Genomic DNA, 25,366 nt, shown 5'->3' with positions numbered 1-25,366 from the left:
AAGTTGGAAAATTTTGTTTACAATTTATAGATATTTGAAGAATAATGAACAAAGTTTGTTGCATGTGCAATGTTAAAATGTTTTGGTGATTTAAAAGAGAAATTGTACCTTTCATAATATATATATATATATATATATATATATATATATTGTTATTTATTTATTGAAGATAGTAAATGAAATTATGCATTGGGAGTGGCTTTTACATGTAATCCAACAATTTTAATTTGATTGATTGATTTAAATCTAGAATCATTTCACTGTTCATACATTTGTGCTTTAAGTTCTACGTTTTCAGTCTTATATCCATGTATATAATAAAACAGATAACACATTTTGATGTCCCATCAACATAAAGGTGGATATCATAAAACAAAAATTCTAAAAATCTGAAGCTGTCTGAAAATTAAAAATAAATAAAAATTATTTTGTTGCAATTAAATAAATTTGAGATTACAAAAATATGTACATATTATAATTTTTATGTACTTTGATAATTCTATACAGTGTGCATGAAATATACCTATGAAATACTTAAATAAAAAATATAATTACTTTTTAAAATAATATAAAAATCAGCATCAAAACCTGTAATGAATATCTATTGTTTTGAGCACGTTTTTCCAAATTCAATTTTTTAAAATTGTATCAGATGTTTGTATCATAATAGATTAATGCATTAACTTCTTATAATTCACTTCGTAGGATAATTTCTTACAAGTTTGCTCTTGCAAAAAGAATAATTTAGAGTCATGAATTGATATAATTGTAGAGAGATAATAAACTATACAAACATATACATTGGAAGTTGCTAATGCCACCACGAGTTTTTCTTGCCACTCTAATCTATCATCCACCACATGTTACTTCATTTTTTGCTATTGTCATCACAAATTAATCTAATTCACTTATCAATTTTTTATGTTAATATTAAAATTATTTCTTTATGTAATTTAAAAATACAATTTTTTTTTATTAAAATAAAAATAATATGTATATATTTATTTATTTATTTATTAAGAGGATGGCAAGTTGTGATGGCAAAAGCAAAATTGTAATGACATGTGGTAGATAGTAAATTGAGGTGGCAATAGCAAAAATTGTAGTGGTATTTGTAAATTTCTATATATATATAATTTATTATTAATCTAAATTATATATATTAATCTTATTTATCTTTATTATTAATATAAAATTAAATTAAAATATAAATATAATAATTTTAAAATCACATTAGTTAGAGTTTAACATTTATTTATGATAAACACTAATAAAATTTGAAATTCATCATAGCATTAAATACTATAAAAAAAGAGTATAATATGAATTTAAAAATATTTATTAAAAAAATTGGAATAAATTAGGAAAATTAGGATAGACTCATTTCTTAAAGCCATGCTCATTTGTGAACCACAAATATAGTCTTAGCCATGCCATGGCATGTTAAAACAATCTTTTGAAAATTATGATGCAAATAAGATGTATTTAGTTGTGATTTTGCTTTTTTTCGTTTTATAATTACTTTCAGGGATTCATGACATGAAGTCTTGTTGTATCAAGATGAAGATCTAAGAAAAAGGAATAAAATAATAGGACATTTGTTGAAAATAGAAGTGACAATCTTTTTGCTACCTATAAAATACTAATGGTAAGTATAAAAACAAGTTATTATTTAGAATCATGCTTTCTAATAGATTTAAACAAGAAGCAAGATATGCTAGGTATGTTTGAGATTTATTAACAATATATCTATCTTTATTCCACACAATGTAATTTTTTTTTTTTAATTTTTTTTTTATAATATCTACAGGCTTCTCAACAAATTATGTAGGATTATTATCACATATATAACTAAGAGAGGTTGTTGTAGACCAAGATATGGTGTCACAAGAAATTAAAATCTATGGTGCAATACAATTATTATATGCTTCTTGGATAGCAAAATAAAATAATTAAGCCTTATTAATTGGAACAATAAACTAAAACAAAAGTTGGATAATTCTTTCTCTTTCTATATAAATATTAGTAATATATATATCTTTTGAGTAATAAAAATATTTGGTATTTATTGATTATACTAATTTATCAATTAGATGTTGTTTTATTTAGAAATAAACCATTGAATCAAAGACTATCTTACTCCTAATAAGAACTGAGTCAAAGAACAATTGTCACATATAGAATTGGAACAAGATTTGCACCACATCACAATAGTTAAACTTTCTCTTTACCAACACTTAATATCTTCTATGTCAAAACATTGTCCCCACCTTGTAAGATTATTTGAACTAATTATGTTGTTTTTAATGGTTTTATTTTTGTATGTATAAAGAAATAGAAAACAAGAAAGGATGTAATAAGAAGACATAATATTGAGCCATTAGTTCAAACTAAGTAAATATATTTGTCATATGATTTGTATTCTACAATAAACAACTATTTCCAAGCTACAACATTTAAGCTTTATCTTCCAATTCATATGCTAGAATTCAATATGAGATCAAGTAAAAATAAATAAATAAATAAAAATATATAATTATATCAATTTATATTAATAATATATAATTTCTAATATTAGATTACTTTTCTAATTTTTTAGAAATTGACAACTATTATAGCTATAATTTCAACTCAATATTAAAAATAAAATGTTGTAAAATTCTCTAAGAATCAATTTGGTGCAATCTTTGTATAAATGTTTATCAAAGTAAATATTGATAAGAAATAAAGTGCCATCAACTATCAATACTACGCACTTGCTCCAATAAAAAATGTATATTATAAGATCAATATTAGCATCTTAAAATTATATGACTTAAAAGAAACAAACCAACAACAAAAAACCAAGTCAAAATAGTAAAAGTCATGACAAATATTTCCTTAGGTCAAGTTAATAATTCTATCACTTTATTCTAACTTTAGATGGCTCATCAAAATACAATTTAGGATGCAGACATATAAAGCACAATACTACACAATTTCTATGTTATTTTATTCATCTTACTTCACCATTATAGCATTGATTAGGGCTTGAGAATATTTGTAGTAGACTTTAATCCTTCTCAATCCTCTGACAAAATAACAAATAGTATGTTGAGACTTTCTAAATATTAAAATAATAATATATTTATAGATAGTAGTGGCATGCTTCTATCTACTTCTAATAGGACTAATGGTTTTCCATACTCTAGTTGTAGGTGAATAAGTGCTTATATCAATCTTCTAATTAAATCAAATGATATTGCATTTGACTTATTTATGAGAAGTGAAGTAATGGATTGTTTTAGAAATTTATTTCTTCTAGGCATCTAAAAAATAAAAAGAATTAAAAAAAAGAAATTAATAGCAAAAAAAGTAGAAATGTATATATCTCTACATTAACAACTCTTATATGATAATATGTCATATGATCCCTCTTCTATTAATCCTTTTTTAAATTTAAAACTTATTTTATATAATGTTTGTATATCAAATGGCCTATTTAAAATCCTTTAGGTTCAAAGATATATTCAAACCATCTTTCTAAAATGTGATATTTAATTTTTATAAAAACATATATTATGTAGTAGAAGGGCCCAAGAATTAAATAACATTCTATAATCTTATGTTGTTTTTTCATCTTCAAAGCAATTCCTAGCTATGCTAATATTTTGAATATAGCAAGACTTTTTGGATTATGCATTTTAATCTCATTATTAATTAAACATGTAAGTAACAATATTTGATAATTAATAGATAATAAGATTCTTTAGCTTACTTTCAATAGCATTCTAAATGATTTTATTGATATAATCAATATATATACATCCAATTAATAACAAGATCGAAGCAAAACTTGGCTTAAATTGGATGATATAATTATAGAAAATATCCCATTTGCTTTTGGAAGTAACATGATTTTGGTGGAAAAAACATGTAATTAATCTTTATATTATAAAAAAATATTGGTTAAAATTAAAAAATATACATGAAATTTCTTTCACTCTAGATTTTTTTTAAATAACTTCTTCAAGTATAGAAGATTTTTCAACTATTATTAGAATATATATATATATATATATATTAACTTATTAGATTAAATTTTTATATAAATATAAATAGATTAAAAAATCTTTAACTACCAAAATCTACATATTTTTAATACCCATGTCCTTCTTATCTTATGCCAAACAAAATGTTGTGGAAACTATTAGTATATATATTGTCTTGCCATTGGCATTGCTGTATATGTTTCAGAAAATGAAGTTAATGTTGTCTTTTGTCTTTCAGCACATTCTAAAATTACAGCTCTCTCATCATCTTACAAAATCACATAAAATATAAATGATGAATTATTTTTTATTTTAATTATATTAAATATAAAAATATAAAAGAAATAATAAAAAATAAAACTTTTAATGTAGATGAAATTGAAATTAAAATTTAAAAATATATTTTGGAATATTATTAAAAAAGAATATATTATAATGACTAATTAATCTCTTGAAGAAGACCATTTTCTATAAAATGTTGTAAAAAACCATATTACTTTTTTACATAAAGAAAAATATAGAACTAGACTTTGAAATTGAAATCTTATCACCATATTTAAAACTTATAAAATATTTGTAAAAGCTCCCTAAAAGAAACTATAAGTAATTCTAATAGAAGTAATAAATTGGGATCAAATAATATTTTTTTGATAAAATACATTTTTAATAATTTCTAGTTACTTAAAAAATATTATATCATGCCAAATCAAAAGCACAAGGCATTCAAAAATATTCCAACACATATTAATTTTGCATATAGTTTAGAAGCCAATTAATCTAAAATTGTTGAATATATGAACAATTTAAGAAAAGAATTACAATTTTTTGAAATGGACTTATCAATTATCAAGAAATCTCAACAAACTATTAGATACATCTTTTGGCTTATCTCTCCATATACAAGACATTAATAAATTATAGATTGAAAGAATAAAAGTTAGACTATTGATATGATGCTAAATTTAACATAGTGAGAAGTGTCATAATTGTGAATAGTATTCCATTTTCTTTTCTACATTTTTTTTTTTTTTTTTTTTTTTTTTTTTTTGTTATTTGCAATGTTACACTTGAATGGTCTTCAACAAGTTAAAAATCTACCTTAATACTATATACAACCACCTTGTATCAAAAAAACTAGACCAAAAAATAAACTTATAATATGAATTGGATATATGTGATTTTTCTTAAATTATTACTTTTCAAAAATATAAAAGCTCTCATTCAACAAATAAAAGTTGTTCTTAAATGTCAAGATTGAATTTACTTATATACCTTGAAATTAACTAACTTCCTTCAATTTTTATTTTTTATTTTTTATCTTTGCTTTTAACATATAAAGATAAAAGAAGATACTTGGTTTTGTCTATCATAATCAACCAAAAGAATAAAATGTATATACATACATATATATATATATATATATATATATATATATGTATGTATATATATATATATATATATGTATATATATATATGTATATATATCTAGAATACAATAAATAATTCTTTATTATTATTAAATTCTATCAATGAACCAAAAAAACCAGCACAACACTAAAAACGTGCCTCAAGTTGCTAGATTCTTAAAAATTATTAGTGTAATTTTTATAACGATCTTCACAAGAAAGAAGAAAATATCAATTTATTTTATAGCTTAGTATATGAGCTTACTTTTGATCTTCATTCTTATTTTTGGTCTATGGAAGAGAATTTCATAACATATTTTGACAAACTATGTAAATAAAATTAATTTTCCAACAAATAAATAAAGCTTTTTAATAGAACTAGACTTCTTTAAATATCATTATATATAGTCCAAACCCAAAGCATGTTGTGTTATGTAAAAATTTAACTTGAGAATGCATTGGCATTTAGTTGTAGAAGATAAATTACAAATGCAACAAACAAAGAACCTAACAATCCTAATATTATTCTAAAAAAACCTTCATTGAGCCTTAAATCTATAATCAAATTTTGATCAAATCCTAACAAATCTTATAGAAGTCCTTAAAGAATCATTAGATAATTGCACACATTGCATTATATAATTGATTAATCAATACAATGTAATGTGGACAATATGGATTAATAGGAACACATTTATCTTTGAAAAGAAAGTATGGAATAATCTCTATACTCAATAATTGGTTTCCTCAAGTTTATTAGAAGATGGACAAATTAGTTTGAAAGGCACAAGAAAAAAATAGAATAAAAACCAAATCAAAAAATAAATATTCTCAAGTAATAGGACAAATCTTGGACACATCAATAGAATGGATATACCCTGTTTTTATTTTTAGTTTTTATTTAAATCTAGAACTAAAACTACTTTTGTCATCAGGTCACAGCCTGTGCCAATTCCATTTTGAATAGACAGGGGTCAACTGTAAAGCATTTGCTCCACAACCCTAATTTATAACACTTGGCAAAGGGCGCTCGAATGATATAAAATATGAAACAGTAAATTTCACATATCTCAGGTACCTATCCCATGCATGTTTTGAACAATTATATACTTGGTTCTCTCGTTGAAGATTGGGGAGCAATCCTTCTCACAACCAGCCAGGCTCCGATCTAGATAACAACACAATGTGACAGCACAAGTAGATAAATTCATGTGGGATCTCCAAATGATCTAGAGCATGACATTGCTCACAATGAATGTTTTCATTTTTAGTTTAAGAAATCTAATGTGACGTTTCCGGCGACTGTGTGAACTGAATTAAGCTCAAACAATATATGTACGTTGATACAATTTTTGATTGATAGTAGGTCGTTCTGCGGTGGGTCCTGCTGCAGAAATCAATCCATCGAACTCAGTATCCATACCAACTACAGGGTAAGGTGTGACCTTATTAATCAATATCATCCATTAAATGACGCCAGATTCAATAATCCTTGCATGTAAAACTGTATGAGCATTGCGTTATACATAGATGGTCGCATTTCCAGAAAAGGGATTATCAATTTGGGGAAGTCAAACGTGCTCACATGACACGCTTCGATTACCACAACTGAGGATTCACCAAAATCACCAACCACTTCAAGCTAGTTTGTTCATAAGCAAAAAGCTAAGAATAATGCGGAATTTTGAGAGATATAATCCTCTCTAGATTTGGACTCATAAGAAATTCCTCTCTGATACACATACATGGATGCCATACAATTACAGCCGAAGGTAAAAGGGGTGCAGAGAATGCCTTCATCTGTTGTCCATCACTTATTCCTTCAATTTGTACATCTCTGGCTCGAAGTGGCTTGGCTTGTCAGGTTTCGCCATCTCCATTCCAATGAATGCAAATATGAAGAGGGCTGTGTACAAGAACAAATACTCTTGCTGCACACAAAAATCCATGCCAGAACCCGTCAGTGATCTTCGCAGGGAAGAGGCAGTGCACAGAATGGAAACCCTAACACTCAAAACATCACCAACTAGAAGGTTCGATGTCCAGAATGGTTCGCCATTATTACATCAACATTGAAGACCACGCCTGCGATAAGGCCAGGAACGAACAGCCACGATATAGCACCTGAGGATAAGATTCAATGCTCCTGAAAGTGAGTTGCTGGTCCACCTCAAACCACTAGAATTCATGAACAGTGAGCTTTACAAGATGCTGAGCCCACGCAACGAAAAACAGAAAGTAAAAAAATAAAAAGACCGACACATTTGCTACTAACTCTAGCTTCAGAAAAGAGAAAGGAAAAAATAAAATACTATGTTAGATAGGGAAAACTACTGCAAATACAAACTGTTGCGTAGAGTACTGGAAAATTCAGAATAAGGCATATGAACAATTAAATTCCTGTAACAGAACCACTCAACTTGAAATGGGAAACAAGGAAAATAACCAGGCCAGCAAATGAGCATATGTGAAATTATCCAGAAACTTTCAAAATTCTTTGAGGAATCTACCGAATTTTCCCTGAATCACACGCCAATCAAAGCCTTACCTTGTGCACCAACAGGTCCTCCAGATGTTTCAAAGACCTCTTTTATTCCATCCCACCAAGTACCTGCAATGCAAATGACATTTTCATGATGATAGCTAAAGGAGGCGCTCTGTGCCTGCAACGATCATTCTACGACTTTCAGACGTAAGCGTGAGCATAAATAATAAAAAGAGATCCGATGCATGGACCTCTAGTGAACTATTAGTTAAGTTGTATATTCCATGAGCTGTGGGTTCTTTTTCGCGACCAACTTACCGTCGTCCCCCTCGTGCCAAGTATGCGCACCATCAGCCTTGCCGAAAGGAAACAAATCTTCCTGCAAAAAGGTTATAAAAACTGGATTCAGAAGGACGTGCTACATGCAAAGGAGGTCCATGATTTCTGTTGTGGAAAAGGACACGCATAAGCCTGAATTGGCAGAAAACTTCCATCTCTTCAAATACACTTGAGCAGAAAGCATCAATCTTGTAGGACTAGGCACAGTTTCAACGATAACGTCAATTATGCAGTTCACACCATAGAACACGGCGGAAGAAACTCAAATCTGGCAACACAATGTCAAAAGCGAAACCGCAGAAGCAACGCTCGCTCCCCGAACAAAAGCTGAACACCAGCTAATCTGAAAAAACCAAATAACAAGACACGACTAGACTCCCAAAACGCCACGTACCAGAGCAAATCCAACAGAATGCCCACAAGGGCGATACTCACAGAACCTCAGTCACCTGAAATTCTTTCAAAACTCACACCACAGCTGAATTTCCTCACCATATCTTCTCCAGCGGTTTGGTGAACATCACGAAAATCCTCCTCCAAATCCGGCTCCACGCCAGTGCGGTTTCCAGCCTTGAGGACCACCAACCGAGGCGACCGCTTAACGAACGCCCTGAGGTGTTGCGAGGAGGACCCAATGCACGTTTCGGAGATGGTGATGGAGCGCACCAAGAGGGGAGCAGTTGGAGCCGCACAGAGGCAGGCAGGAGTGGTGAGGCACGCCATGGCTGCCATTGTAAGGCGGAGGGAGGAGGAGGGGTGGACAACACTTCTTCACTTCCCTGCCCAGTCGAAGAAGAAGAACTAGCTTGGCCCGCAGCCTCGCGATGGAATTCCAGAGATCACGCTCCCCATGTCCCACGTCCCACATCCTGATCTAGGTCCCAGTCCCTCGTTTCACATGCGGAATGGCATCTCGTTCGTCCTCTCAACTCCCGCACCGACCTTCAAGACAAAAGGATGGTCTCCGACCTTTGCTGGGGTGAACCTTTAAAGTAAAGGCTTACTTTTCTTCTTCTTTTGCTTTTTCAGAGAAATATATATATATATATATATATGTATATATATATGCATACACATACACTAGTGGAAACTCGTGCTGCTGGCTACTAAAAAGGTATAAAAGTGTAAAAGCTAACTAAATCCATGCATCCCTAACATATTACAATAATATCACCTTCCTATCTAAATAGAATATTTTTTCTTTTTTATTTTTTCTTTTATCAATTCCATGTAATTAATTATGTTTGGCTCTTTATATTTAAGTGAGTATTCTGTTTTTTTGCCGTCTATTACATTGCTTTATTTGTCAAATATGTGAACCTAATTTTGCATTGTTTCATGAATTAATATTAGTCCACCTTAAGGCTGACATGATCGTTTAATGTTAATTCAATCCACAATACTAAAACATTGGTATGATCTCAAACTTGATATCAGTGTAGGTCTTTTGTTTAAGATAGGAATTATGCATCAAAGTCAAGATTTTTGCAATGAGCTTCTTTCAAAAAAAATAATAAGTTTAGAATTTGATCTAAAATTTGTCAAACACTGTTTATAGGACTAAAGGTGTTTGGTTGATTGTGTCTTCAGAACCTTTTATGTTAATCACTTTTACACGATTCATCGTACATTAAGTTATTAATTCATTAATATCAATTCTGTCTCTTAAAAATAAAAAGTTAGATATATTGAGACAAATTTATCAAAGTAATAGTATATGTATATATGTGACTAATTATCTTCTCACATTCAAATGTTATGTAAGTATTGCCTTATCATGTTATACATTTTTTTCTATAAGAACAACCTTAGACTTTCAAATGTTTCAAGCCCTTTATACGTAGTGGTTAAATTGCTCTTCTACCCATATTAAATATTAATTGGTTAAGAATAGTGTTGTATGCATTAGCTCTATAAAATGTTGAGACACAACATACATGAAGGTCACAAATATATGAAGCACAATTATAAAAATCAATAGTTTCAAAAAATGATTTTATCCAAGAAAATATCAAGGATAAGAACTTAATAAATGAAAATAAACAAGTAAGATATTTCTCAAAGAAAGATGATATATATATATATATATATATATATACATATATGTTCCAAAAAAAACTAAAATGTCTATTTCTTAAAGACAAGAAAATTAGAGATCCTTGAAACTAAAGTAGAAGCAAAAAAGGAATTGATAAGAGTGAAGAAAGCTTCATTCTTATCTCTATATATAATATTTAATTAAGAACTACGTGGTAACATTCTATAAGACTTCTAACATGTGTCTAACTTGTAAGAAAAGCTTCTAATATATGCACCACATTTTTAACTTGTACCACAAGTCACCAACATATGTGACATATAGCCAACTTGTTGGCTAAGTTTTTAACCTATCAATCACATACAGACACATGTAAAGGCAAAACTATATTTATAAAGCTTCTCTACAAGATATTTTTAAATTTATCTACTTAAATCTATTACTACCTACTCATATGTTGTAGGTAATTATTAGAATAAACATAAATGTTTGTCATAACAAAATAGATTCTACACTAATACTTGATGATCATTTGTATACTAATGTCTAAAGTAATAACATCAACTTTATAAAGCAACATGTAGATTTTCATTTAAAAATTATGTTTGTATAGAGTTAAGTGTCAACAATATTTTTGTCACCAAGTAGGTTTCATGTGCTAATAATTAAAACAAAACATACTTTCTTGCTTGGAAGAACATAATGCTCATGAAAATTTAGCTTCTCTTACTTTAAACTCAAATAATTTCTATTAGTGATTAAATGTTATGAAGTCCAAGTTTACAAAGAATATTGTTACCTTGTAAAGGCAATCACTTGTAAAGATTAGCCAAGGAATTATTGGGTATACAATTGAACAAAAGTATCATATTTAATGAATTCAACATGAACTTCATAGAAGCATTTGTGCTTTGAAATACTTGTTCATATATATTATTGCTCATTCTCTTAGAGCAAATTAAATTTATAATACTCATAAGCAAACATCAAACCTCAAATCATCATATTCTTTTATTAAAAAAAAGTAAATGCTTCTAAGATTCCTGTATATTAGCTTCTGCATTTGGTAACATTGGAAGATAGGAACCTATTACTTTTAGAGCAACCCATAATAATAAAAAAAAATTTATAGCAACCTTAAAGTCTACCTAAAAGTAAAGCAACAAAAGATACTAATCAAATCATACCTTGTCGCTAAAAAGAATAGCAACAAATAAAATGTATACATGCAACCAATTACTTTTAAAAAAGATAAATAATTTAAAAATTCCTCTCACATATATTAGCAGATATGTGAAATCGTCTTCTTTGATTTTCAAAGTACTCCTATCTTCAAAAACAAAAGCAGATTTTTTAAGATCCATTGGTACAACTTTTATGTTTGTAGAAACAAAAATATATTTTTAAAAATCTACTGGCATGGATTTTATATCTGCAAAAAAAAAAAAAAAAAAAAAAAAAAATTCCATAGCCTACAAACAGGAAAGGCGAGCTGCATCAACATATTAAATGGGAGGGATTTTTTTTTTTTTTTTTTTTTTTTTTTTTAAACCTTTGCAAAGGTAAAGGCTTAGAGAGTAGAGGGTAGACTGTTAAGGCCTTGTGAATTCTAGATTTGGTTCACTTTTGATGAAAACAATAGGGTATGTAACAAATTAGAGAGGGTTTTTATCTCTTCTTGTTTATCCCATGTATTTGTCCCCCTCTCTTCTACTTGAGTTGTTTTATGTAAAAGATAGTTAAAATTGTAATGTAGACATGGTATGCAAATGAAGATATTGAATTTGTAATTTAGTATGTATGTTGTTAATATGTGTTCTAGGATTTTTCTCTTGTTAAAAATTGGACTTTATATTTCATCTTTTATAATCATCTCTAATAATTTAAAAAGATACTATTATAGAATTATTTATAATATTTTTGAAATAAAAAAGGAAAATTAAAAGTAAAATAATAAATTGAAATAGTGATATTTAATTTTAATAATGGCAGAATTAAAAAATAATAAACATACATTATTTACAAATTATAATAAAATAAATGTAAAGTGAATATGAAAGCAAAGATCTAATTTTATTTACAAAAATTACTTAAAATAAAACTTGATCAATTATATATTCCTAAGTATTAAATATTATAATATAATAATCTCATAGTATATAATTAAATAACTTTAATATACATTATATTGTAAAATAATTGAAGTAATAAGGGGTCAATACGTTTACATATAATACTTGCTGTAAATATACTAAGTTTTGTAAATTAAATTTATTTTGTAAATTAAAAAAACACATTTATTGGCAATTTTTTTAATGGGATAAAATTTCTATTTTTATCATTTTTATTGAAAATCTCATCATCAAGATATTATTACCAAGATAACTATCACAAAACGTAGTCCAAAAATGATTATGACAAATTTTTCGACTGTAAGAATTTAGGAAGACAAACATCTAATTTTAAGTATAATATAAATGAGTGACATTCAATTGAAATATAGACTTTGTCTTTTTTTTCTTTCGTCATTCTAAGAATGTTTGGTCCTGCTTACATCACAAAATTTCTATTTAATCACCATGAAATAATTTCACTGTAGACGTTCAAATTTGTTGTTTTACACGAGTGAGAACCATTTGTTATTACCCGTTTAGCTTAATCATTTTGTTGACGAAAACAAAGAATAACAAATGAATGAAATACCATGCAAATTGTGAGTTGCCTTCATTCACACACACATATACACACACACACACATACAAAAGAAAGAAAGAAAAAAAGAAGAGAACTCAACAAGTAATGGAACAAACTTATGATGATTGTGGTGTTTAACATCAACACGATGGAGGCAAGTTGCAGATATCAGAGGTTTTACTTACTTTTATCAACTTACTGTACAAATGTTAGTGAAGTTTATACTGTTTAAATCTACTGCATCAGTTGAAGTGGGTCGTCTAGATCCTGGTCATCGTCCGCCAGCACCGACAGATCGGAAGTCCGAAAAACTGGTAAACAACAAAGCTAGATGGATTTCTACGCATTCCGATCATCTGCGATGTATCTAGGCGCCTACGTTGCAACTACTGGACAAGGTCAAGGGAGACAGCGTGGATTTTGTTCTCCGGAGTGACAGTCGTCGCTGTTTCTGGCTAATCTTGCAATTCAGTTGCCTGGAAAGGAAGAGGCGATGCACCAGTCAACTCGGTAAACGCTCACCTCGAGACGAGTTCTTAAACTCCGGCAGGTAGGTCTAACCCAGCACGCCGTTCACAAGGGTGAACATGCCGCAGAACCTGAACTGCATGGTGAGTTGCGAGAACCAGTCGGCGTCGTCGATGCCGTAACTGTGCACTCAGCTCTCGTCACGCCAGATGGGCACCGCTATCAGCTCTTCTCCCATCATGCCCTGCACCGACAAGTCCAGCGTGTTGGCTCCGCCAACTCGTTAAATGCTGTTCCCCTCGTGAAAAAACTTACACCCGCCATGAGTTCTCCTGTTCAAATGCATTTCTGGTGTTTGTGTAGCTTCAGCTGGTCTCCGGTGATGTCCCGCTTGGCCACCTTGACGGCCGTGGTCAGGGAGTTAGTTATTGTTCGACAATAGACAGAGGCTTGCGTCCTTGTGGTCATGTAAATAAAACTTCACACTGTCAATTCTCATGATCTGAGGATGGCTGCTGAAGCTGCCGTCGGCATTACACTAGACGGCTGTTGCAATAGCAAATGAGGAGAATAGTAACGGTGAAAACACTTGTCAAACCAATTCCTTCTAGCAACTGCTAGTGCAACAGGCCGCTAGATCAGAAAGTTATTGATCTTACACACATCACCAGACCTACTATTTAGAAATCGCGCAACCGCTGCTTGCATTTATGTGTTTTATTGCTTTATTGTTTGATCAAAACAAGTGATGTATCCCCTCAGATTGTAAACGTATATCTCAGAATCCAGTTGTTTGTTGATATTTAGTACTTCCTTAGAGCTTCTTTGTTTCATATTTCTTGGAAGTATTTTTGTCTGTGATAAGTATTGGTTTGGTTGTATTAATTGTTTTTCATAAAATTCAATTGAAGGTTAGGTAAAATAACATTGATTTTTACAAATTGTGTGTTACCTGTAGGTATGTGTTCAGATGTATGGGGTTGATAACATCATGCTTATTTCTAAATATAAAAGTATTTTTTAAAATTCACATAAATTTATTTAGAGCTATTTTTTATACATATGTGTTTTGATTAAGATGTATTTAGATTAATATCTTTATAAGTTAAAGACATCGCTCAACATGTATACTTGAATTTGGAATAATAACTTTTAAAGATCCTAATGTTGTTATATTAAATTCAAATACTAAAATATATAAGTCAGGTTAGTTTATTTTTTTACTTTATTTTATTTTACAGTTAGCTTTGATAATTTCATTTTTTTTAAAATAAGTTGTAAATACACTATTATAGATATAATCATTAATAATCTTCTTCTTTCAATAAATTCTTGTATTCCATTCACATGCATTACCAAAACATAACACAATGAGCTACAACTTGAAAAAACACCGAAGAGGGAGTTTTGCTTAGTAATCTCGCAGACCCAGATTGGTTATCCTTTCATGACAAGTGTGTATGTGTGTGTGTTGTAGGTGTTTTGTGGATCTAGTACCCATTTCTCACTGTTCAACTGTGCATGGGATTTATCAGAGCTGCTGCACAAGAATATCTCTAATACGTAGGGAAGGACTTGGGGAAGAGGGCGTCTGTAGTTGCTCATTAATTGGGGTTGTGCAGTTGGAAAAGCAAGTTTCGTGAACTCTGAGATTTTGTGACTGTTGGTTTTCAACTCATTGTCTCGGAGCAGGAGCGTCTTCGAGTTCAGCACTCAATGCGTCGTTACTGAGATACCCGGGTTCTTCCTTCAGAACCAGGGTAGCTCAGAATATATGCTGTGGATATTGTGTTTGGGTGCGTTTTTCTAGTGCATACGAACACACACACACACACACATATATATATATATATATATATATATATATACATAATGCTTTTCACACAAGATGGATAGTGCAGTCTGGACATGAATTGAATAATGTGCAGAAACTAAATTTATCACATAGAGCATAGACGCGACAAATGAGAAGAACAAAGTAGATTCTCCAGGTTCAGGTTCAAGTTCATGTTCTTTTGTCTAAGTTACGACAAAGTCAACAAGAATAAGATTGACCAATCTTCAGTTGAAGCAGATCATTTTTCAGGTCTCAGAATCACTGATGAATCAATGTGAAGGGTTACAAAATAATGCAATGTCATTGCTGATGTTAGTTCCATCTCTGATGATTTAGAGTGATCGCAGCATTCAATGGTCACCGATTCCACACAGGAAGAAGCTTGCTCTGAGTTATGTGTCCTCTCCGATAAAGAACATCAACTCTCAGAGGGTTGGACACTGGGGCCTATGCTAACCAACTCTTAAGACTTATAATCCTCTCTAGAGACTGGCCAAGCTTGTAAAATTAAGGACAAACTTATATCTTACTGACGTTTCACTCAGGAAAAGAATGGGCAAAACAGAATGTTAAAACCTACAGCTCATGATACGATACGCATTCATGGCATGCTATGTGCTTGCACCTGTTTTATTCGAATTTGATCCAACCCAGTAGGTTTTAACCCCTATGAGTATCTTTTCACTCACCAAAGGCCCATCTTCATGGTCTGCAATACGAGTTTCCCAGCGCATACCATTTGATATCATCATCACATTGTTCAAAACATCTACTTCATCACGTATTATAATGGCACCTTCAGGTCGCAATATCCGGTCCATCTCCAGCAAGATATCCTCAATATTGCACCTGATACATCACAGAGTTAGGGAACTGAAGATGGTTCAAGTGTCAGAGTAGAACCTTTTATTACCCTAGAGAACAAAGGATCAGGTACTTCCGTGTTGGAACTCTTTCATTAAATTCATGATTTCAAAACAGATGCAGTGACTCAGCCTAGCTAAATTTTTCTAGCTTTCAATCAGGTGATTTTAAACCAGGATGTTACACTGAAAAAATTAGATCACCATGAGACTCAAACACTGATCCTCTGCAGCCATTGTAAGGTTCATTCCTTGTCCAAGTTTGTTTAGACATAATTACCGGTCCTGATACATGCTGAAGACGCCACTTGCGTGAATGAGGTCGTATGTTCGTGGATACGTTGAAAATGCTTCGCACCTGATCAAAAAAATTCATGTTACAAAGACAGCATTTCAGGGATTTATTTATATATAAAATGTTGCGGAGATGTAGGATGGGCTATGGGACCATGGCAATATTAGATGAGAGCTGCATCTCCTCAAGCCGAACAGTTGATTAAATTATTTATTTTATACAGCTACTGAAGAATGAAATCTTAGTCATGTTTACTTTTATTTTCAATCTCACTATACCTTGTGTGAAGAACTGTGCTATAACCAGTATTGAGTTAAAAATTTGGAAACCAGATCTCCTTAGAAATTCTGTTCCTTAACTCCATTTACATCGAACTGGAAATTGAGGTTTGGAGACTCACCAGTTTTGATATGTGCCAATCAGCCCACGTTCATAGATTACACCTAGAGTATTGAGCTTAGCATCAAAAGGCATGACATTCATCACCCAAACTGGATACTTCACCAGAGCAGCAGCAAAGCCTCCTAGTCCTGCGTTCATGTCCATGATGTTCCGATATCTGCCTGAGACCAATGGAGTAATCAGATGTGCAGTGTAATAATTCACACGTTTGGTCCATAAAAGATTGTCGTTTCTAAAACTCTCAGCAGTTAATCCCGGAATAGATTCACTTGAAATTCGAGGAGGTACATCTGTCAGCCTTACAGGCCACTTTGCAAGAGCGCCGCCAGCGACTTCTTTCGTGTCTTTGACTTCGGGTAGTGGGGTAATACATGTTTCCATCTTCCAATACCTGTGCAGAATCAATTAAAAGTATAATGTATTGTCAGAGATTATCCCCGCATCAACTGGTGAGCATTTCAGTCTAGAATTCACTCACACAACACTCCACCCGTAGATTGACTCACTTCTCGAGTCAAAGTTCATCTCATGCAAATTTTGCACTAAACCAGATATCATTCTGAATCGATGCCTTTGCTAACTAGTAAAGTTCATTTTGTATTTGACTCCTCCTCCTTGAACAGGCATGACATGACTTTGGGTAAATGAATCTCTTCAAACAATAACTTCAAACCAGAATATATACTACACAAATTGTGTTCGCATCATTACAGAAGCTTGAATATGAACAGGTCATTATGGTGGCAAGCGATTGTTAGTAAACGAGTAACGTTCTAGTGACTCTAATAGGAAATCAATCAAAGTTTTGTGAACGAAATAATTTCCAGAGAGCATGAAACAATCGCAGTGGGTACCAGGATCTTCTCACCAGGCCATATCAGGGTTTTCAGCGCGGCTGCATATGTGGGGGCTTGAGTCAAGCTTTCGCTGCTTCTCACATTTAGCGTGGTTTAGAGGCTTCTGCCAGATTGCAAGGTTGTCTCTCTCAGCATACTTCTTCCAGCAAAGATTTCGAGCTGCGTTCTCAATACTATCTTGTTCATCTTTCAAATCCTCTTCGCTCCGTTGCCAACCCTTGTGGTGAGTTTCCCAGTTGATTGGCGGCCCAGAAAGGATCCAAAACCCCCCTGGCCTTAACACACGGTCGACCTCAATCAAGTACAAACTATCTGCCAACCATGCAACAAAGAATGTTAACATTGAAGTTCCAAGAAATGCAGCTACTGTTCTGGGGCAAAAGCTACGTCGGCTTCACGTTCTGATAGATCAAATCGAAATTGAAACCTACATAGACCTAAATATGTACACTTCAAACCCAGAGATATTATGAAGTTACCATATTTAGCCCATGGAATAAGGCAACGAGAGCAGTGTGCCATGTCAAATGATCGTGCTGGGTATGGCATGCGGTTCTCAGCCATAACTCCAAGGATCGCCGGAACTCCTCTCTCTAAAGCAAATTGGACTTGAGAAATGTGCGTATCCCGAGGTGCAAACGACATGGTTAATACATTCTTCTTCAGCAAGTATGCACCCCAGCTTGCAACCTGGAAACAATGAAGTTGATTAATCATTGAGAGAAGAGTTAGGACTGAAGTAGAAACACTTCAGCACACAAACAAATGTAATGTTAGCCAGCCTCTTTGGAAACTGGTGTGACTTCGCGATCATAGAGAAGACATGCAGACCATATAAGAAAAACACATACTATTCAACACAGAGAGCGAAAGAGAAAGAAAATCGTGTCAAACTAAACATTACTAAATAAATGTGAAACCTAAGTAAGAAGATGAAGACCAAGGAGACCAAGTCAGATTGGATAGTGAATATGGGATCATAAAATAATCTTCAGGAAGATATGGATTTGCAGAAGTTAGTAGATCTGCATGATTCGAAAGTCTACTTGTAACTTACCCCACAGCCAGTATCGATTGCCGTTCGGATAGACCCGTCATTAAGGGGAATGAGAGCAGCGATGTCGTCGATGTATTTATCAGCACCACCAGCAGAGAAAGTTCCACCTCCTGGGAAGTACAGCTTCTCACCTTGAAACTGCACCCACTTTTGGATTGCTTTCTCAACAGTTAGTTCCTTGTGAGGGGTGTTGGCAAACCATGTATAGTCTCGACTTTGAGGCCATGGCAGCGGATTTCTGTATCCAGCCGGAGCAGGAATCAAACACTGGAGGAGCTCGTCCTCCTTAGGACAATGCCTTTCTCTGTATATCAATTTGTCTCTCGGAAATTTCAACGATCGCTCGGTGTCTTCGCATGGAGTGTATTCACTGTACTTCATGTCACATGGCTCGAATGTGGTGTAATTCGATCCGGATTCAGAGTTCAACGAGCTATGGTGGGCGCTAAAATCAAGCCCACCCGGTAATTTGCAAGGCAAACGGGCAACCTTCTGGTCTTCGAATGAAATCAGTCGGAGATCGTTAGCGCTATTCTGCCAGGAGCCTAAGATGTAGAAAAAGCAACATAAGCCAGCAACACTGACCATCCATACAAGTCTCTTGCGCTTGACTAGATCAGCAGTATGAATCTTGGGCGACCAGGGTTCATTCCCAAGAACACCTGCTAAAACAAGTGACCGTCAGAACCTGGACTTTGTGCAGTGCCAAGGAGAAGGAGCTGTTAACATTTCAATCACACGCAGTATTTGTCAAACGAATTTCGTAAATAGTACTAGCTCCTCCTCCGGCTCTTATGCATAATCATTCTTAGTCTCACACTTTTGAGCTAATATTCTCCGATAAAAAGATGCTGAATGGTTGTTCTCGAATATTCTCTACGAATTTGAAATCTAGACCATTGTTTTGCGCTAATATGGATTTCATCGAGGGACTCTTACACTAGGAAATCAGTGTCAGATTTCATACCTAGAAAAAAATCAGTATCAGGTTTCCGTTACAAGGTCATGTCCAATCATCTCGTGGAATTCCCAACAGATGTACAGTGTGTTTCACAAAGTATCCAGGGAATATACAAGCAATTTCATGCACGACCGTGCAGACGAAAAGTGAAATTTTAGAAGTCCCTATTCTACTGAAAAAGACGTCCAACCTACTAAGTGTTTCTCACAGTTGTACCATATAATTTCTCGCTATTTCGTCTGTAAATGAGTCTCTGCGTTGCTCAAACAGCTTGCTAATGCAAACTCGTTAACAAACGATAACTGTAACATAACAGCGACCGAAATTCACATCTAAAACCTCTGGTCTATTCCTCAGGCAGTCATTGACATACGAGTTATTCATTGCAAAATCACTGAAGGATATCAATAAAAACATTTGTCGAGTGAAGTGACACACAGGTATTTCAATATTACGGATCTATATGAACTTCTGACAGAAAACTAGCATTATGTTAAGGTACCTCCGATTGAAAGCCATTCCTTCCTAAACATGAACGTTGCATATGGTGCGGGAATGAGTAAGCGAAGCACTGACCAATAGCAAAATGAAACTCATGGGAGAAAGGCAACATAACATGAATCACGCAAAGCATCATAGCTAGGTTATTAGGAGATCAGAGAAATTTACCCATGAAGGTCTTTGAGGTCATGATGAGGACTTCAACTGCAGCAAGAACTGATACACCATCCGCTATGCGCGGACTGGGATATTGGTTGTTTACTGGACTTCCGTCAAACTTCCAAGCAATTTATACTGATATCCCTGAATAAAAAATGTACCCAGTTCCTCGCTCCATGTACCCTCGGAGAGTACGAATAGAGAGTGGACCTGGAAAGGACGTCTGCAGAGTGATCAGTGGCCGATTTCCGAAGTGATACGTGTGCGCAGTAACCACGAGTCCAAATCATGAGACCTCGGCGTTAACTGAATACAAAGAGAGAAGCACGGTATGACCCTTGACGTCTCATGCGTTCATGACCGATATTCATACAGGGCTGCGAATCCTACTCCTAACCTCTCAGTCTCGTTGTCCAATAATCTCCACACAAGAATCACAAAGCACAGAAAGAGCATTGAAATGTCCCCATTGTCAGGCGGTATGTCGAACACGAGTGGAGCCTGTGTGAGCTCAAAAGCGCTCTATTAGAAAAGTACCAACGATTGTCAAGTTTCCTTGCAGACGAGTCTCACACTGAACCACACAAGTTCAAAGTGAACATGATCTCCTCCTAGATAATACAAAGCTTGGCTATCACCCAGAAAAGGAAGTAGCTATATCAATACCGAGATCTCCCTTCATTCAAAAAACTCAAGAAGAAGAACGACCCCCGCAACAGAGCCAACCGTCACAACCATCCCCTAGCACCAGCGACACGCACTCTCCAACAATGCAACACCACCCACGAAATCAAACACCATTCAATCCACCATCACATTGACTCAACTCAGAGGAAAACGAAACAATAAAAAAAACAACACAGTCCAACTCAACGAACTAACACAAATACCGAATCCCAGCTCAACGACGTTATCAGGGTCCACAAATGCACACACACTGTCACCGATCAAGCGAATCAAGGAGAGGTATCTAACCCCGATAAGTAACAACTAGAGCGCACCAAGATTGAAGTAACGACGCAAAGGACGAGGCTGGACAAGGAGGTGGTGGGGACGGAAGTGGCACCGGGCGCAACTGGAATGCCGCAAATGCTGAGAGGATTCATGAAAGTAAAGAAGTGGGGAAGGCAAAGCAAAGCAAAGCATAGCAAAGCAGCACGACTCGTCGTCGACGTCGTCGACGTCGTCGTCGTCGTCGTTGCAGATTGAAAGCAAACCGGGGGGGGGGGAGGCCGGTCCAAAGCAGGAGCCGTCCCCTTCTCTGCCAGCCCAGCTCCAGCCCGGCCCAGTCCGGTTCAGAGTCCGCGGTTACTTTTCTTCAAAAGTTACTTTAATTCCCCTCTGGTAAATCATTGATTCCTCGTCCCTCCGTCCGGGGTTGCCGTCGATGTCTTCGTAGAGGAGGACTCTATCGAAGGCAGTAGCCCACTCCACTTGTCCTTCAACTCACGAAGCATGGCCAGGTTATAAAAGCCCACTCAGGCGGTGGATCATTCATCCTAACAACATTCATCCATCTGGAGCTGTATTCATTCATTCCAAGAACCCCTTCTCCATTAATTCACTATGAGTGGGACCTCTCTTCGGGTTGAGAAACCCTGAGGATGAATAACGATGGAGTGAAGGCGCCTTTCGTAGCCTTCAGATATTTAAAAGCGTAGGTTATTCATCCATGGAAGGGGATCATCCACATGTGTCCTGAGAGTAATTGTGCAGGTGCAGAGTGGAGGGATGGTACCACCCTACAGAGGCAGGGCTGCTAAGGAAGAAGGTACCTAGCGCATTCAATGCCAGCACAGGGTGTCGGAATTCATCTGGGAGGGTAGAATGCCCTTGAACGCTCCTCCATGGGCTCATTTACTCCAGCCAGGGTTTTGCTTGGTTCGTTTCATATCGCAGGTGTGAACGGGTCAAAGGGTTTGGTGGGTTGCTGCAATTAGGGTTTAGGGTAGACCTTGCAGGAAGGAGGTGGTCATGGAACCCAAGAGGAGAGAGTAAAAAGCAAGTATGTTATTTGTTGGGAGGGGCTTGACAAATGATAGTGGAACTGAGGCAGGCAGAGTTGATAATTGGGTCTGGAATGTTCTTTTTTCTAAGAGTCAGGATCCCCATGTGGTTTGCAAGTGGACCCCTTTTTGAGAGGGAAAGAGTGCTTGCTGACTCCGGGCAGCGGGCAGTTCGTATGAAGGTTTTATGGAAAGTCAATCTGTGAGTTCTTTCCCACATGACCAAGTCCTCTTTAATTGTTTATATATATAAACATATATATATATATATATATATAAGCATTGTTCCAGTGTATCTTCCAATTCTGTATTGCTATCCACTTGTTGAATAAATTTTTTCACATCTCTGTTTGTTAGGTGTTTTACTTAATTACTGTTAATGTTTTCGGTTATATTTCCTTGAGGTGGACGTGGAGAAATTAAATTAATAAAAATGTATCATAATGATTAGTGATTTTCTGAAATTGCTAAATAATTTGTAAGTCTTCTAATTGAATTTTTTTACGAATGAAGAAGAATTAATTGGGATGATATATGTCTGTCTAAAATGTAGCAATGGGTTTTGCAATTTAACTACACATTAAAAATATTAAAAAATGTTGACATTAAAAATATTTAGTATTGTGCTAAAATTAAAAATTAAAAATTAAATTAAATCTTGAAGAAAAAAATTAAGCAACTTTTTTTAAAAAAAATCTATACATAATTATGTTTTTACTAGAAATGATAAAATAAAAAATATTTATTGATACTTTTGTCAAATATTACAATAATAACATGAATTTAATTTGAATAAAAATAAATACATAATTAAGGTTTTTTTTATAGCCAAACAACAACTACGATTGGCACTTATTAAGTAGAAACTAGAATCATATTATAAATAGAAGGTTTAATGATAGCTAAGAATACAAAAATAGTTAAAATACTAACTAAGTTAATTATTCTATTTTATACATGTTTATATTTTAGTTAGATTTATTATTAGAAAAGATCAAGCATAGTCTTTTATATCATTTTAAACATTTGAAATTTTATATTGTACTTGCATTATATTTCTTACAAATATATACTCTAATAAAATATGAATCTATATTAACTTTAAGTTTTAAGCTTACTTATAGATAAACATTCTCAAAAAGAATTGGATATGAATTTATAAAGAGTTTTTATATAAAGAAAATTATTTGAGTATTTGGATACATTTTGGATTTTTAATGACTACATTAAAAATTAAAAGATTTTTTTTCAACAGACGAAATAGATCTTTTTAAATTCCAAAAAGATATACATATGTATCACTAAGAAGGAAGAAAGAAAGTAAAGAAGTGATATAAGTATAAAATAGAAAAAAATTAGAATAAATATTATTAGTTATTATGAAATTAAAAATATTAAAATTTAAATTTAAATACAATAAGGTGTCAAGGATAGTCTTGTCTTGAAATATACTAACTAGCAAGAAAGTCACATGGAAGTTTTTAAAAGACCACTAGATTTGTAGCCCAATTATCAAACTTACATGTCATTGTATCTTAAAAATTCAAAAAAATATATTTTTTGTTTAAAAAAACTTCTTTTATCTATTAAAAAATATTTTTTATAATATTTTTTATCTAAATTTACTTATTTTCATTCATGTAAATAAAATTGGCATTTATTAAATTATTATCCATTCTAAAAATAAATTACACAAAAAAAAAAAACTAATTTATAAGTTGATGAAATCCAAGATGCATTAAATGGTGTTTGCTACAAGCTTTAATCTATCTCCTATATAAAGGTGATTAATAAATCTTTTGAATTATTGATAATGTCACATACTTCAACACAAAGACTAATAATTTTTTTAATTATTAATAATGTCTTTTTTACTGATTTCACAAAAAAAAATTACATGTCATGATGAATAATACATGCTTCTAATAGTATCACCAACTATTGAGTTATATAGTTATTTTTTATCATCTCTAATATTAATAATACATAAAAATAAATTTATTTAATTTAAATATTAAATATTTCTAGTCTCTAATTATTAAGTTTATAATAAGATCAATTAGTCTAAATATTATTAAAAAATAACTAATATTTACTATTTATTTTTATTTAAGATTATTATTTCTAAATATAGATATTTTTATTATTATTTTAAAATAAAAATAAAAAATTTAATATTTTTATTGAATAGTATTATATTTTTATATCATTATCTAATAGCAAGAAAGTTATTTAATTTTTTTTGATAATTTATTTATATATGTATATTTTTTATTGATTTAAGAATAAAAATTTAAAGACAAATTTTTAACAAACTTCACTATATTATTGAATATTATCAAAAAAATTGATACAAACTAAAGTTATTGATTAGATATAACATTACTAAAATGTCTATGTTTTTAATAATATTTTTTAAATAATTTTTTATTATTTATTTTTTTAATAATTTTTTTTGTTGAAAATACCATAATATAAGTAAAACAATAACTTAAAATTTATTTCTAATAAATATTTTATAATAATTTAAAATTTCTAAAGACATTAAAAATTACAAAAAATTCTTAGAATTTTTGGATCTTTAACAATCTATATCTTCTATTAATCCAATTATATATATATATTTTAATCTTAGCATATAGTTTTGTAGCTTTAAGGCTTCATTATATAAGATAAATATATTATTCATGTTTATCTACATTATTGGAATAGATACAAATATTTTTAAAGTAACTTTCAATAAATTATCTATAAATTTATAAATGTAATTTTAATCAAATGTTAAGAAGTGGTTGGAATATTTTTGAGTCCAAAAGACACAATAATATATTTAAAGTGGTGTCACAGACATATGCATGTAAGCCAATAATTACATGTATAAATAGGTAGAAGTAAATAAAAGTAAGTAAAAATAAGTTAATTCTATAAAATTTATTATGAAAGTTTCCTAGAAGCTTTATAGATGCA

General features: G+C 32.4%; 2 protein-coding genes and 1 long non-coding RNA gene across 8 annotated transcripts; all 3 read right to left on the bottom strand.

Moving 5' to 3' along the window:
• Positions 1-6,287: 6,287 nt before the first annotated feature.
• Positions 6,288-9,013, bottom strand: LOC112274532 (photosynthetic NDH subunit of subcomplex B 5, chloroplastic). Of its 4 annotated transcripts, none has more exons than XM_024504163.2 (6): positions 8,754-9,013; positions 8,241-8,301; positions 7,986-8,048; positions 7,503-7,561; positions 7,232-7,368; positions 6,288-6,824 (listed from the first exon to the last, which is right to left on the bottom strand). In XM_024504163.2, the coding sequence occupies exons 1-5, from the start codon at positions 8,991-8,993 to the stop codon at positions 7,252-7,254; spliced, it is 540 nt and encodes a 179-aa protein (XP_024359931.1). In that variant the 5' UTR covers positions 8,994-9,013; the 3' UTR covers positions 6,288-6,824; positions 7,232-7,251. The 4 variants fall into 4 exon arrangements, with proteins under 4 accessions (XP_024359931.1, XP_073386006.1, XP_024359932.1 ...); XM_073529905.2 differs by having other exon boundaries at positions 6,288-6,821; XM_024504164.3 differs by having other exon boundaries at positions 6,288-6,605.
• Positions 9,014-15,539: 6,526 nt separating this feature from the next.
• On the bottom strand, positions 15,540-21,502 carry LOC112273950 (putative methyltransferase PMT18). 3 transcript variants are annotated; one of them, XM_024503040.3, is made up of 8 exons: positions 21,369-21,502; positions 20,403-20,603; positions 18,773-19,434; positions 18,195-18,405; positions 17,727-18,027; positions 16,857-17,249; positions 16,442-16,519; positions 15,540-16,147 (listed from the first exon to the last, which is right to left on the bottom strand). In XM_024503040.3, the coding sequence occupies exons 2-8, from the start codon at positions 20,422-20,424 to the stop codon at positions 15,910-15,912; spliced, it is 1,905 nt and encodes a 634-aa protein (XP_024358808.1). In that variant the 5' UTR covers positions 20,425-20,603; positions 21,369-21,502; the 3' UTR covers positions 15,540-15,909. The 3 variants fall into 3 exon arrangements, with proteins under 3 accessions (XP_024358808.1, XP_090101906.1, XP_090101905.1); XM_090245780.1 differs by having other exon boundaries at positions 21,460-21,495; XM_090245779.1 differs by lacking the exon at positions 21,369-21,502 and adding an exon at positions 20,791-20,881.
• On the bottom strand, positions 20,648-21,506 carry LOC149986740 (uncharacterized). The gene is made up of 2 exons (XR_016499756.1): positions 21,395-21,506; positions 20,648-20,894 (listed from the first exon to the last, which is right to left on the bottom strand). It is a non-coding gene; the product is annotated as an uncharacterized LOC149986740 (long non-coding RNA).
• Positions 21,507-25,366: the final 3,860 nt, after the last annotated feature.

The sequence above is a fragment of the Physcomitrium patens genome, chromosome 21 (assembly GCF_059467195.1).
Source record: "Physcomitrium patens ecotype Gransden chromosome 21, ASM5946719v1, whole genome shotgun sequence".
In the NCBI taxonomy this organism is placed as follows: Eukaryota; Viridiplantae; Streptophyta; class Bryopsida; order Funariales; family Funariaceae; genus Physcomitrium; species Physcomitrium patens.
The sequence above is the reverse complement of the archived record's forward strand: the minus strand, read 5'-3'. Positions and strand labels throughout refer to the sequence as shown.

Excerpts from the sequence above, each read along its gene's own strand:
- LOC112274532 (XM_024504163.2), bottom strand. The coding sequence starts at position 8,993 with ATGGCAGCCATGGCGTGCCTCACCACTCCTGCCTGCCTCTGTGCGGCT. Across the intron at positions 8,302-8,753 it reads AAACCGCTGGAGAAGATATG|GAAGATTTGTTTCCTTTCGG; the intron begins GTGAGGAAATTC and ends ACCTTTTTGCAG. Across the intron at positions 7,369-7,502 it reads GCGTGGTCTTCAATGTTGAT|CAAGAGTATTTGTTCTTGTA; the intron begins GTAATAATGGCG and ends TTTTGTGTGCAG.
- LOC112273950 (XM_024503040.3), bottom strand. The coding sequence starts at position 20,424 with ATGACCTCAAAGACCTTCATGG. Across the intron at positions 17,250-17,726 it reads GAAAACCCTGATATGGCCTG|GTATTGGAAGATGGAAACAT; the intron begins GTGAGAAGATCC and ends GATTCTGCACAG. Across the intron at positions 16,148-16,441 it reads TTCAGCATGTATCAGGACCG|GTGCAATATTGAGGATATCT; the intron begins GTAATTATGTCT and ends GTGATGTATCAG.